Source organism: Littorina saxatilis, linkage group LG2, assembly GCF_037325665.1.
Source record: "Littorina saxatilis isolate snail1 linkage group LG2, US_GU_Lsax_2.0, whole genome shotgun sequence".
NCBI classification, from domain to species: Eukaryota; Metazoa; Mollusca; class Gastropoda; order Littorinimorpha; family Littorinidae; genus Littorina; species Littorina saxatilis.
In genome coordinates, this window is record NC_090246.1 from 51,057,984 (window position 1) to 51,072,645 (window position 14,662).

At 39.1% G+C, this 14,662-nt stretch overlaps 1 protein-coding gene across 5 annotated transcripts in view; it reads left to right on the plus strand.

The window, feature by feature from the left end:
- LOC138959189 (putative sodium-coupled neutral amino acid transporter 10) overlaps positions 1-14,662 on the plus strand; it is a 37,496-nt gene that overhangs the window by 6,807 nt on the left and 16,027 nt on the right. For 4 of the 5 annotated variants that reach the window (XM_070330588.1, XM_070330585.1, XM_070330586.1 and 1 more), the window contains exons 5-13: positions 272-365; positions 1,823-1,963; positions 3,382-3,503; positions 4,806-4,908; positions 5,694-5,876; positions 7,471-7,515; positions 10,424-10,538; positions 13,534-13,652; positions 14,303-14,504. In XM_070330588.1, coding sequence (XP_070186689.1) covers positions 272-365; positions 1,823-1,963; positions 3,382-3,503; positions 4,806-4,908; positions 5,694-5,876; positions 7,471-7,515; positions 10,424-10,538; positions 13,534-13,652; positions 14,303-14,504 — 1,124 coding nt within the window. The remainder of the gene's footprint in view (positions 1-271; positions 366-1,822; positions 1,964-3,381; positions 3,504-4,805; positions 4,909-5,693; positions 5,877-7,470; positions 7,516-10,423; positions 10,539-13,533; positions 13,653-14,302; positions 14,505-14,662) is intronic. The other variant, XM_070330584.1, reaches the window with a different exon arrangement.

The following is a 14,662-nucleotide window of genomic DNA, read 5'->3' on the forward strand; positions in this document are numbered from 1 at the left end:
AGAGTGTCCAAGTGACCTTTACGTGAATATCCCTGACTCCTGGATCTGAGTTGTCTACTTGCAGTAAAATCATGTGCTACTGTAAATTAACTTTTTTGTCCTCTTCTTTTTCTTTTTTGTGATTTGTTTTTCTTTCCTTTTTTATTTCATCATTATGCAGTCAGCACAATAGCATACAATTTATAGCCACATGATTCTGGTTGGTACAGAAGTTCAGTGCTAACTGATATTATGATGAGTGAAATTTATACAAATGGACACATTGTTTCAGAATGATTGGCATGCAGCTTGGGACGCTAGTCGCTCAGATTGTGGTCATCGGAGATCTTGGGCCACCCATCGTCAGCCTTGTACTGGGTGTGGAGGTGGGTACCTCACTTCTTTCTTTCTTTCTTCTTCTTTCTTCTTTCTTTCTTTCTTTCTCTCTCTCTTTCTTTTTTTCTCTCTTCTTTCTTTCTTTCTATCTCTCTATCTTTCTGTCTTTCTTTCTGTTTTTTCTCCCTCTATTTCTTTGTTTCCTCTCTTTGTGTTTAACTTTTTAAGTTTAATTATTACATTTGTAATAGCAAAGAGTCTGTAAGCATCCTTCATGTTGAGGCGAAAGATAATGGAGTTAAAGTACGTGGAACCACCCTTTTGTTGTTTTGGAAGTAAAGATCATTTGTCCGTACAGGTTGGGAGGCAGCAGAAACAAAGTTTACATTTATGCTTTAAACAGACCTGTGCACATCTACGGTTTCTCCGTAATTTCTCCGATTTTTATATGCAGAATACAGTGCTACGGATTTTTAATTAAAATTCCGAAATTCCGATGTTTTACTCAAAACAAAAACAATTATACTTTTTTTCTGTTTTAAGATGTTTTGACCAATTAGTTGGCCGTTGCGCTGAAAAGACGTTTTCCGATTTACCGGAAACACGCGTGTTCTCAGCATTGAGTCTTTGTTCTTAGACTTAGTTCGTCCAGCGTCTGCGTGGCAACTTGTGATTGAAGTAAAACATGGAAAAGAAAAAAAGAGTGCGAGATTCAGATAGTGAAGAGGAGACGCCAGCTCTGTCACCAAAGAAGAAGAAAACGGCACAACAGTGTTTCAGTTTGTGTGCTTTGTGAGCAGAATTATGTCTTGAACTGTCGTTACAGCTTACTACTGAAACATGTTAAAAACTACTGAAATTTGGTTTGTTTACTACTGATGAGCGTTTTGAGTGTGCACAGGTCTGTTTAAATATGATATTCATGATGCATTCGTGATAAGAGGTCACCTCAACAGAATATCTCTGGTCAGTTTGTCTGATCAGAATTAATCTCCCTGGCATAAACGGACATTTGTAAGGATGGGACGCTTTTGGTTGATCCTAAGCCATAGCTGCCAACCTTCTGAAGTCAAAATCCAGGAGCCAGGGGGTCCAGGGGGACTGTTTAGTCTTGAATATGAGCAGGGAGAAGTTGTAAAATTCGGGAGATTCCCGGAAAATCCGGGAGGGTTGGCAGCTATGCTAAGCGTGTGCAGGGGCATGTCCCATTGTTCACCTCTTTGAGTTTAAACTAGTTTGTGACTTGTAGGTGGGAGAAGGGGAGGGGGGGGGGGGGGGGGGGGGTGAGAAATAAAGGAGTCAACGGTTAAGGCAAAAGTGTACATGTATTTTAAGTTCTAAAATGTCTGTTCGGTCAATTTCAGTGGATTCGCAAATATAAGCTATATGCTCGAGTACAAATCCTTATTGCCAGATATTGCATATGTCACGATATTAAAATTGAATAAAGTTCTGTTAAAAAAAAAAGTCAAGTGCCCAAGGTAAAACAATGAATGCTTGATTGCAGAACAATGCCCGGACTCGCATCTATCTCATGGTGTTTCTATGCCTAATGGTAGGCTTACCATTGGGCCTCATGAAGGATCTGAGGAACGTCAGCCGTGCCAGTACCATCTGTATAGCCTTCTATTCTGTTTTCACAGTTTATGTCAGTATGATTTTTATATGTCCTACTTCTAGATGTTTCATTTGATACTTCTGCTTATTTGTCAGTTTTTTTCTCTCTAAAACCTTGAGGTACATAGCTTTAACAAAACTTTACTTCAACCAATTGTACAATTTCTAGAAAGCTGTTTTTATATTTAGTCAAGTTTTGACTAAATATTTTAACATCGAGGGGGAATCGAAACGAGGGTCGTGGTGTTTGTGCGTGTGTCTGTGTGTCTGTGTGTGTGTGTGTGTGTGTGTAGAGCGATTCAGACTAAACTACTGGACCGATCTTTATGAAATTTGACATGAGAGTTCCTGGGTATGAAATCCCCGAACGTTTTTTTCATTTTTTTGATAAATGTCTTTGATGACGTCATATCCGGCTTTTCGTGAAAGTTGAGGCGGCACTGTCACGCCCTCATTATTCAACCAAATTGGTTGAAATTTTGGTCAAGTAATCTTCGACGAAGCCCGGACTTCGGTATTGCATTTCAGCTTGGTGGCTTAAAAATTAATTAATGACTTTGGTCATTAAAAATCTGAAAATTGTAAAAAAAAAAATAAAAATTTATAAAACGATCCAAATTTACGTTTATCTTATTCTCCATCATTTGCTGATTCCAAAAACATATAAATATGTTATATTCGGATTAAAAACAAGCTCTGAAAATTAAATATATAAAAATTATTATCAAAATGAAATTGTCCAAATCAGTTTAAAAACACTTTCATCTTATTCCTTGTCGGTTCCTGATTCCAAAAACATATAGATATGATATGTTTGGATTAAAAACACGCTCAGAAAGTTAAAACAAAGAGAGGTACAGAAAAGCGTGCTATCCTTCTTAGCGCAACTACTACCCCGCTCTTCTTGTCAATTTCACTGCCTTTGCCATGAGCGGTGGACTGACGATGCTACGAGTATACGGTCTTGCTGAAAAATGGCATTGCGTTCAGTTTCATTCTGTGAGTTCGACAGCTACTTGACTAAATATTGTATTTTCGCCTTACGCGACTTGTTAATTAATACAGTAAGAATGGGTATTCTTGATTTGTTGATGAACTCTAGTGTTCTTTGGAACATGATGAAATTGTTGCTAAGAAAATGAATGCATTGATATAGTGATGAGTATAAATCAAGGGCTGAAAACGGTCATACACGTACAAATTCACTTGTGCAAAAACATGAGTGAACATGGGAGTTTCGGCCCATGAACAAAGAAGAAGAAGAAAAATCAAGGGCTGGTTTAGGATTACAGGTTGCTGAATATATAAATACCAGCATAATAATTGCAAAACTCTTAAGTAATAACTTGTGTTTGTGACTACCAATGTGAAGTTTAGGGTATTGTGTTAAAAGTTATGGACCTTTGAGTATTAGCATGAGAAGTGATAACTGTAACAATGTGTGTGCAGATGCTGTGGTACTCTAGCAGTAACCTGTGGAGTGCAGAGTGGTTCTCACACGTTGAGTTCTGGCGACCTCAAGGACTCTTCCAGTGCCTGCCTATCATGTCTTTTTCTTTTGGCTGCCAGACGTGAGTCAAACCTTTTCTTGCAATGGTTAACGTTGCGCTTTGAAGACACATTTCAAACTGGAGAGCGCTAGTGGCTTTTAAGAAATTCATTCCATGAAAGAAAAAAAAATGCTCACTCTGCACAGAAAGCATGACTCTTGATCTTGATCTTGATGGTTACGCTGCTGGGTACCAGAAGACTGGCATAAGTGCAGCGGGGGAGAGTGCGGCAGCCTAATGGTGGTGGACGGCTGCTAGCTTGGCTTTAAAGATGCCAATGCTTTTGGAGGTTACAATATTGTCCTCGAGTAGATTCCAGTCTTGTGCCGTCTTCACAAAAAAGGAGTTCCTAAACTGATCAGTATGGCCTTGGGGCACTGAATAGGGTCTAGAATTGTTTTTTGAATACTGTGAGACGATGTTGGATGTGTGATGGTCAGAGTGTCTCACTGGCCTGATTTTACGGCCTTGCTTCTGCTCAGTTAAGAACTGGTGTGATGGTAGTACCGGTACCAGCCCCTCAACCACCCTATAGAAGAACGTCAGACGCTTTATTGAATGTTGGTATGTGTCCAAGTGGAAGGATAATCTTGTTCCATGTTAAAGTCTGGGCAGACTTTAGACTGTGAGCAGAGCTGTTGCCGTGGGAATGACTGCATGTGCCTTCAATACTATGCTGTGAAGACAAATTACAAAGTGGAGAAGACTTACAACGAAACACACCCTGGCCATTTGAGTTATTGATACAATAAATAGTACCTACAATGTGAGCACACACACACACACACACACACCCCCCCCCCCCCCCCCCCCCCCCCCAGCCCCACGAAAGGATACCTTCTGTAGTGTCTTTGTCTATCCAGGTTTCCCAATTGCTTCGTTTCCGGCCGATTTATGTGGAGCACATGATGCACACACAAAATATTGGCGGTCTAGAAGTGTCGTCTGCGCAATGATCGCGGCGGCGCCCGCGGCTTTCTTGACCGCCAAGGACGACCGCGCACGTTGTGATACGTCATTCGTTAGACCTCAATTATCTTGACCAAAATATACCTGTCATGATAGGCCACTTGCAATGTAGGGACACTTTCAGCTGATCCCAAGGGTGTCCTTTCATCACAGGTACCACTGTATCAGTGTTCCACTATCATATCTTTGGAGAAAAAAGTTAAGATTTTCCAGCAGAAATGTTTTGCAGTTTTGTAATACATGTATAGTAATTATAACAGATTCGTTTTCAACATTGTAGATATAATTTGCAGAGAGTGAAACTGTGTGGATAAAACTTCTGCTGTTTCTGACAGTCATTTTTCTCTTTTGCAGGCAACTGTTCATTCTGTATGATGCGTTACCTAACCCGTCGTTACACACCATCAAGGGCATTATTCACAGTGCCGTCAGCCTGTGTACTGTCGCCTACATGCTGGTAACATCAATTACTACTTTCTGCTCGTTTTTTTTCTTAAAGCACACTTTTATCAATGTCTTCTAATGAAATATCAGTGGCAAGGAATGCAAAGAAAGTGTGGTGAATTTGATGTGTTCTGCACATGTTTGTTAAAGTTTGTGGACATGCTAGATTTAGAGAACCAGAGTAGTGCAAGAATTACAATGCAGCAACACACTTATTTATTAGTACGGCTGACTTCTCTGTGAAAGATGTTCAGTGATTTGTATACATACACGCAAAAAATGCTAGCATGATGCTGTTCGGATTGTTTGATATCTGAAACAATGCTCTGTTATGAAGATCTGTGTGTAGTTTGTTCATTAAATGTACCGTCAAGTTCAAAATATGCAGATGGTGGACAATATCCTTCAGCATAATTACCCTTAATTATAGGTCAATACCCCCCACCTGGTGCACTTACCTTGATCGTGGTGTGGGGGCTTGTGTGCCTTGACAACCTCCGGAGCTATGTCGGCGGGGACCTCGTGTCCCTGGTAGGTCCAACCATGCCGAACAGATCCGCGTGAGGTAGAGGCCAGACTAAAATGTGTACCCTGGTCCTCCAGGTTGGGGGTTCAGCTTAGGGCCAACAACTCTAACTGGTAAAACCGAGTGAGTTACAGAAACAGCGACAAAGGAATTTCGCTGCCCTACACGCCACCAGGCGTGAAAGGCAGTAAGTAAGTAAGTATAGGTCAATACCATTACTATGTTGTGATGTGCATACATTTTAAAAATGACGCACAACATTTGCTGTGCAGGTTGGCTTCTTTGGGTACGTGGCGTTTTACGAAGCAGACATTCCTGGCGACATCATCACCGTGTTCCCGCCTTCTCTTGCCAGCCATCTGATCAAGCTTGGCTTTGTCATGTCCATCGCCATCACCTTCCCCGTCATCATCTACCCCTGTCGGGCCAGCATCTACACGCTGCTCTTCCAGAAGGTATAGCATCCTCATCAGTGAATACAATGGAACTTTTCTTTGAGGACCCTCAATTTTCTGACTCCTTTTACATTCAGACCAGATTTTTTTAATCCTTTCTCTCACAATTGTAAGTAAGTTTGCCTCTCTGTTAAAATTTCCTCTCTTCGGAGTCATAATTTTTTCAGATTTTCTGGAAGTCCTATTGTAAAGGTATCACTGTACTGTCTGTAGTCGTGTGTGCTGCTTACTGCAGTTACAGTCTATAGTGTTGCTGAGCAGTCACCCTACAATACAGATTTAATCAACTCTCATTGTGTTGTTGTCAAAATTGTTGCAAGTCTCACATGTTTCTGCATTTAACAAGGTCACAACAGGGTTAAAAGAAGTGTTTGCGCTGAAGCTACATGTATTAGCATTGCATCATAATGGAGTACCAATTATATTGGTCACGGAGCTTGCATCAACATCCATCTTTCAGTTTCACTATGCTGAAAATATTGACAGTTCCACAAGGTGCTTGTATCATCAGCATGTCCTCCCTTTGTGAAGGCCATAGCTAGTTTGCTAAAATGAACACATAAGAAGTAGACCATACGAGTTATGATCACAGTTATGGCTATGAGTTGTTAGAGTGCCAAAGCAGTCAGCAGTTTTGTGCGATGATAATGACATTAGTGCTCCCTCGCGGCTAAACATTTCTCAGCCTGTCTCTAGAGTTTTAAATTATCAGTGGGTTTTCTTGATATATTTCAATGCAAACACCACAAAGATGTTCTTCTATCATTACATGTGCTGTGTGACTGATACACTGGCTTTTTATTTTGGAAGGCTGTATGTGCTTCGGGTGATGGGAGAGAAGGTTTTGAAGGCATTATGTCCCTCATGTGTATATGTTATAGACAGGATTTACATACCATGAATTGGTGTTTCTCTGAATTGGTGCTTAGGGCCTTCTGTTCAGCTTCTTTAAGTTTTAGTCCCTCGCAAATGTATAGCTCAAATTCCTGACTTTCAAGTACACCTTCTTCTTGTGCGTTTACTCTTTCATTTCCTTAGTTTTTGTGAACAGATTTTTGCAAAACCCTTTCTTTCACAGTCAGATTAACTTCAACAAGCATGTTGCAATAATGTGCACTAAAACAATAACGAAAGATACTCGGACAAAGTGTTGTGCCTTGGTGTTTTAGCTAGATAGAGGCATGGCCGCATTTGTTACACTACCATGCATATTCCAGTGCCTTTCTGTTTGTTTTATTGAAGTGGAAAACTGATCTGCATACCAGTATGCATGATTGTCATAGAAAGTATGTGCATGTACGTGTCGTATGCATCTGTGATATCACTGTCAGTAAAATGTTGTCATGACAGTTCAGAAATGATAAAAGTAGCTTCTTCATATCTTTTCATGTTATCATATCAGGTATATTGAGATACGTTGTTTAGTTGATCCTTCATTTGTCAGACCAACATCAGCTTGACTTGAGAACCAAATATTTCTGTAATTTTATCTAGTAGTAAGGATAGACATGCCTTTCTTTTTTTATTGCCCAAATTTCTGGAATCTTTTTGATTTCAGATTTACAAATACATACACTTGCCAAATCTTTTCCAGGACTTTCAAGATAAATTTGACACTCATGTTGTTGAAACGCCTACAGTAAGACTTGTGGGACTAACACTGTGAAACATCTCATTCTGCTTTTGCTTTCTCGTTGTAATTTTATTGCCTGTTAACATCATACGAGACAGCAACAATAGCTAGTTCGTGAGTCATTTTTTTCAGTGCACCCAAAGTATACATTTTGATGTATTTCCCCTTTTTTGTGTAGACCTGCTTTACTGTATATGAGCTTTTCAGCAGTAAGACGCATAGATTTTACCACGATCAAGCTTCCTTTCACTTCTAACTGGCAACTCTGATCTGTTTTATTGATTTTGTTGTGAAGATGCAATTTAAAGAAGCTCTGTTACAATAGTTAATCAGCTTTACTCGGCAATGCCTTTTTTGTTTCTGAAACCCCCTTATAAAAGCCTAGAAAACTTGTAGATAAGCTTCAGCAACCCTTCAGCAGTCATGTGCTATTACTACATCGTAACATGTAGCTAAAATTGGCATCTTGCATCTTCCTGTGTATGTATATAAGTGTCTGTGTGCGTGCGTTCACTACATGTTTCACACTCTGCAATATAATGTACTAAAAGAGTATTTTTCTCTGTAAAAAAAACCGGTCAGTTTTGTTGACCTATCCTGTCTCGTAATGATGCTTATGCATGACATGCCAAACCATTCAAGAGTTTGTGCGTCTGTGTGTGTGTGTTTCATGCTCGGCATATCACTTTCACCCTTCATTTTTTCCAAAGCTGTAGAAGGCTGAGAGTATGAGATTTATATTTTAGGTCTCTTTGTTTTTATTTGTTTCATGCAAATGACAGTTCACTGCTTAAAAACAAGTAGAAAAATATGGTTTGTAGTACATGTAGATTTTTTCACTTTGGATAAATGCTGCGTTAGTTTGCATCAGGGAGACCTGCATTTACGACACATTTTCCTTGGGGGTACTGCAAAAGTTTAAGTTGATGTCACGGTCAGTTCAGTTTTACTAGTTTCAACACATTGAATTCTACACATAAGCTTGGCTCTACAATTTAATTTAAATGTGTGCACATACAATTTTTAGTTGAGGTGATACTTTTTCCCTTGATTTCTTTTTTCTGTGTGTCAAGTATATTTACAGTAAAATCTGCCATGAATAAAACCCACCTTGTCTCCCCCAAAATCGACGTATGCTGCATGAATGGCGGGGTAAAAATGGTCGTACACGTACAAATCCACTCGTGCTAAAAACATGAGTGAATGTGGGAGTCTAAGCCCATGTGTTGTGAATGAGTCATGAAAGTGACATGAACTTAATAACTTTTTGCTACAATTTGGTAAGCGGAGATCTAGCTGATTTTGGGAATTAATAAGTGCATTTGCATTGTTCTTACAGTAGTTCATGGCGGATTATTCTGTAATGTTATGTGATTTTTAAAAAATTATTTTAAATTTACTTTCTGGGTGTCTGTTTTGATTTGTGTTTGAATTTACATTCTTTGTCTGAGTTATATTTATCAATGATGCTGAAATTGTGTCAATAAGTTAGTGTGAATTTTGTTTGTCCTTTATGATTTTAAGGCACAGTAACTTCTTGATTGTGTATTTTTGTTTTAGTTGAGGAGGGAAACTCAGTTGGCTTTTTTTCATGCATTTTTTAATTCTAGCATTGTGTCAATAAGTTAGTGTCAATAACTTAGTGTGAATTTTGTTTGTCATTTATGATTTTAAGGCACAGTAACTTCTTGATTGTGTATTTTTGTTTTAGTTGAGGAGGGAAACTCAGTTGGCTTTTTTCATGCATTTTTTAATTCTAGCAAATAATTAATACAATACTCTAATACAGTACTCATATGTAAGGAAAGGTTTTTTATGAAAAAATAATTGAGACCTATTTTTTAAACATTTTTTGTTTACAGAATGCTATGGATGAATAGTTTCTAGCTTGAGTTGTTCACATGCCACTTGATCATACAGACCTCGCAAAAAAATATGCAGTTTTCTGATATACTTAATTCAGCTTGTATAATTTTGGCAATTTGAGGTGCAGTTTTGCATGGCTTGCAAATAAATTGTTTATGTATATATAGATCATGCATTCTTTTTCTTCTTGTGTCTTCCTAATTATGACCAATGGCAATGTACCTGTATTTCCTGGTACTTTGCCCTCTCTCACATAAACACATACATCACACACGCACACACACATGCAGGTATTCCTGGTATCCACATTCACAGAATAGTGGAAATTTAATAACACTCTATATGTGCAGGCAGTAAGTTTATAGCTCTAGAGTTAAATGACTTTAAACAAAACAACACACTAAACAAAACGAAAAATTAAACCTTTTGTAATGTACGTTGAACATTTGACTCCAGATCAGTTGAAGAAAAATGAGACCATTTCTGCTTTCTGGGATAAAAACTGACAAAACATTGGTTCACTTGTTTTCTAAAATACCAGTCCTGCATTTGGGGAAACTTAGATTGATGATGGTATTTGTGTTTGATTGATTCCCATTCCTGCAACTGCAGTTGGCTGTGAGAAGTGATACATGAAGATACAGGTCTATTTCCCTGAGTCAGTATTGATTTAATGGACTCTGTTCAAAGTACAGGGGACTTCCACTAAATCGCGGTCCACTATATCGCGAATTTGGCTATATCGCGAAGATCTCTTGGACCCCGAAAAAAAACAGGACCAACCTTTTAAATACTTTTTTTTTTTTTTTTTTTTTTTTGCTGCTGTGCTGGTCTTGCTTTGTGAAAAAGCACATTTTCGAATTCTCATATGGACTTGTGCAGCAGCCTCAAACTTTACACCCCATCCCACATCACACTACACCCCTTAGGCAGACTGCAGAGTGGACAGTGTCTATTTCCCTGAGTCAGTATTGATTTAATGGACTCAAGTTCAAAGTTCAAAGTACATGTGTATTTATTATAATATCTGTGTCTGTTCCCTTGACAGAAATCAAAGCTGAGTGATGATGTGACCAGCACCTACATCCCAGAATTCCTTTTCAAGGGTATCACTGTCGCCATTGTCATTGGGTCCATGATCACCGGTATTCTCATACCTAATGGTGAGTCTTTTTGTGCACGGCTAGTTTTTGTTATGTTGTAGTCTTAGACATTCCATGAGTTGGTTAAGTTTTTATTGTTTAGTTTTTGAAATGGTAATTCAAATACATGTACAAGTGTTGAGCATAGGGCTGCAGATTACGTCAGCTATTGTATGACTGTGTAAAACTTACATTGTAGCCAAATTTTAGACCTTTGTTATAAACATATTCTTTTCGTTGTAGAGCAGATCAGACAATATGACTAATTTGCTGTTTTTTTCACATCACAGGTAAGCCTACACCAGGTATAAACAGTGCCTATACCGTAAATCACAATAACTCCCATAAGCTACATTCCCAACCAGCCCGTCAACAAAGAGACAAGAGAACGCCCGACTTAGTTTCTGGATATGCGTAGAAAAATAAAATACCTGAGAGTTGGCAAGGCACTATGGAAAAAAACACACAATAAAATGACAAATCCACAGTGTGCTGCTCATCTTTAAGAGTTGCTAGTGCAACCTGTTTCTTCTTCTTCTTGTCGTTCGCTGTTAGATCGTCAGTCCGGACTGCAGGGCGAAATGTGCTGTTCTCTCCAAGTCCTCTCTGGGGCCTTATAGCTTCTTTTGTAGTGCTGTCTCGTCTGACCAGATGGTGTCCCTCAGAGCACTGTGGTGTAGTTGATGTGTATGATGGTTTAGTCTGTTATGTCCAGTGCGGAGTCTGAGTAGGACGACTTGTTCTTCATGTTGGAGCAGGTGGTAGTCATCTTTCTCCGCTCTGGTTTTCCTCTTGTTTTTGATGATTGTCTTTTTACATTTAGTCAAGTTTTGACTAAATGTTTTAACGTAGAGGGGGGAATCGAGACGAGGGTGTGGTGTATGTGTGTGTGTCTGTGCGTGTGTGTGTGTGTGTGTGTGTGTGTGTGTGTGTGTGTGTGTGTAGAGCGATGCAGACTAAACTACTGGACCGATCTTTATGAAATTTTACATGAGAGTTCCTGGGTATGATATCCCCATACGTTTTTTTTCATTTTTTTATATTTAGTCAAGTTTTGACTAAATATTTTAACATCGAGGGGGAATCGAAACGAGGGTCGTGGTGTATGTGCGTGTGTGCGTGTGTGTGTGTGTCTGTGTGTGTGTGCAGAGCGATTCAGACTAAACTACTGGACCGATCTTTATGAAATTTGACATGAGAGTTCCTGGGTATGAAATCCCCGAACGTTTTTTTCATTTTTTTGATAAATGTCTTTGATGACGTCATATCCGGCTTTTCGTGAAAGTTGAGGCGGCACTGTCACGCCCTCATTTTTCAACCAAATTGGTTGAAATTTTGGTCAAGTAATCTTCGACGAAGCCCGGACTTCGGTATTGCATTTCAGCTTGGTGGCTTAAAAATTAATTAATGATTTTGGTCATTAAAAATCTGAAAATTGTAAAAAAAAATAAAAATTTATAAAACGATCCAAATTTACGTTCATCTTATTCTCCATCATTTTCTGATTCCAAAAACATATAAATATGTTATATTTGGATTAAAAACAAGCTCTGAAAATTAAATATATAAAAATTATTATCAAAATTAAATTGTCGAAATCAATTTAAAAACACTTTCATCTTATTCCTTGTCGGTTCCTGATTCCAAAAACATATAGATATGATATGTTTGGATTAAAAACACGCTCAGAAAGTTAAAACAAAGCGTGCTATCCTTCTTAGCGCAACTACTACCCCGCTCTTCTTGTCAATTTCACTGCCTTTGCCATGAGCGGCGGCCTGACGATGCTACGAGTAAAATGGCATTGCGTTCAGTTTCATTCTGTGAGTTCGACAGCTACTTGACTAAATATTGTATTTTCGCCTTACGCGACTTGTTTATAAATGTCTTTGATGACGTCATATCCGGCTTTTCGTGAAAGTTGAGGCGGCACTGTCACGCCCTCATTTTTCAACCAAATTGGTTGAAATTTTGGTCAAGTAATGTTCGACGAAGCCCGGACTTCGGTATTGCATTTCAGCTTGGTGGCTTAAAAATTAATTAATGACTTTGGTCATTAAAAATCTGAAAATTGTAAAAAAAAAAATTTTTTATAAAACGATCCAAATTTACGTTCATCTTATTCTCCATCATTTGCTGATTCCAAAAACATATAAATATGTTATATTTGGATTAAAAACAAGCTCTGAAAATTAAATATATAAAAATTATTACCAAAATTAAATTTTCCAAATCAATTTAAAAACACTTTCATCTTATTCCTTGTCGGTTCCTGATTCCAAAAACATATAGATATGATATGTTTGGATTAAAAACACGCTCAGAAAGTTAAAACGAAGAGAGGTACAGAAAAGCGTGCTATTCTTCTCAGCGCAACTACTACCCCGCTCTTCTTGTCAATTTCACTGCCTTTGCCGTGAGCGGTGGTCTGACGATGCTACGAGTATACGGTCTTGCTGCGTTGCATTGCGTTCAGTTTCATTTTGTGAGTTCGACAGCTACTTGACTAAATGTTGTATTTTCGCCTTGCGCGACTTGTTTTTCCTTGAACTGCAGCTGGGACGTAAACTGTTCCTTTGAGGCTCCTTCCTTGGCAAGTTTGTCTGCAGCCTCGTTTCCTGCTATGTCACAGTGAAACCTGTTTCTGAGATTTATTTCTCGGAGTCAACTTTGTGCAGACTCTCTTCGGTGTCCGAACACCCCCGTGTGCAGACATGCGCACGAAAAAGATCCCACGTTCACAGCGAAAGTCTCAGGGCTTGGAAAACACGAAGACACGTATGCATCATCTCTCGTCTCTGATTATCATGATCGTATTTCGATACTTTGACGAGACAAACCCAATGCTGGTGTGTCGAAGAATACAGCCACAGCGGGCTTGTTCGAATCAAAGTATCACACCATATATTCAGCGTATTACCAATACCTGTCCCAATATAGACCAGTTGGTCTAAGAGGACGTTAAACCCTGATAGTCAGTCAGTCTGTTTCTGAGATTGATGTTTGTGTGTTGCAGTGGAGTTCATTCTGGGTATGAACGGTGCAATCACCGGAACCTTGATCTGCTACATCTTCCCTGCCCTCTTCTTCCTGCGAGTCATGTCAAGCAAAGCAGAGGGCAAGACCATCGCTCAGGTATATACGTATGTGCACTTGGAAGTCCTTTATTGGCTGAAAATTCAGTATTTGTGATGCCGAACGCTTTAGAAAAAAACATGGACAGAATGTTTGGTAAGCTTCAATTATCCCGAGAAGTTAGTTCTTGCAATCTGAAACTAAGAATACCGCCCTTTCGTATCTTGATGAAATGAGACTTTAAAAGGGAACCATCACTCAAATCACATGTTCATACGTGTGATCGCAGATTTAGAATACATGTACCTATGTGCGCAATCCCCACAGACTTAATGCTGATGATAGGGGATAGTTTGGGGAAAGAGGATCATTTACTTTTTGTTTTTGCTATCCAAAGATTGCGTTGAGGTTTTTGGGAGTGGTGAGGCGTAAGGTGAGGATGCCCCGTGAACACGTTTATTGATAAGTGTCTATCTATGGTAACATGTGTAATGCATGGCACCTACTGATTATTACAAGGAAGTTTTTCGGTTTTTTTTCTCTTTCTTTTATTTCCCGCTTTTTTCACTGTTTTAATCGGCTTCTTTGATTAGTTTTCTTGAATATATTTCAATCAGTGTAATTTTTAGTCACAAGGTCATACATTTATCATTGAGTTTTTGTTTGTTTGTTTTTGTATATCTTACGATGAAACTTTGTTATGGTTGCAGATAGTGTTGGTGCTTGGAGTGTCCATTATGCTGGTCAGTACCTTCACCACGCTGTACGCTCAGGACAAGGGCCATGTGCATGGGGATGTCCAGAAAACCGTGCAAGAAGCCGCCAACAAGCTCGATCTTCAGGTCGACAAAAACCATCTTGCTGATGCAGACAACAAGCAGCAAAACATTGTGCAACCACCGGTTCAGAAAGGTAAGGGGATTCAGAGTGGGTGAGTGAGTGAGCGAGTGAGTGAGCGAGCGAGAGAGAGTTAATGGGTGGAACAGTGAGTGTGTGATAAGAGAGAGAGAGAGAGAGAGAGAGAGAGAGAGAGAGAGAGAGAGAGAGAGAGAGAGAGAGAGAGAGAGGAG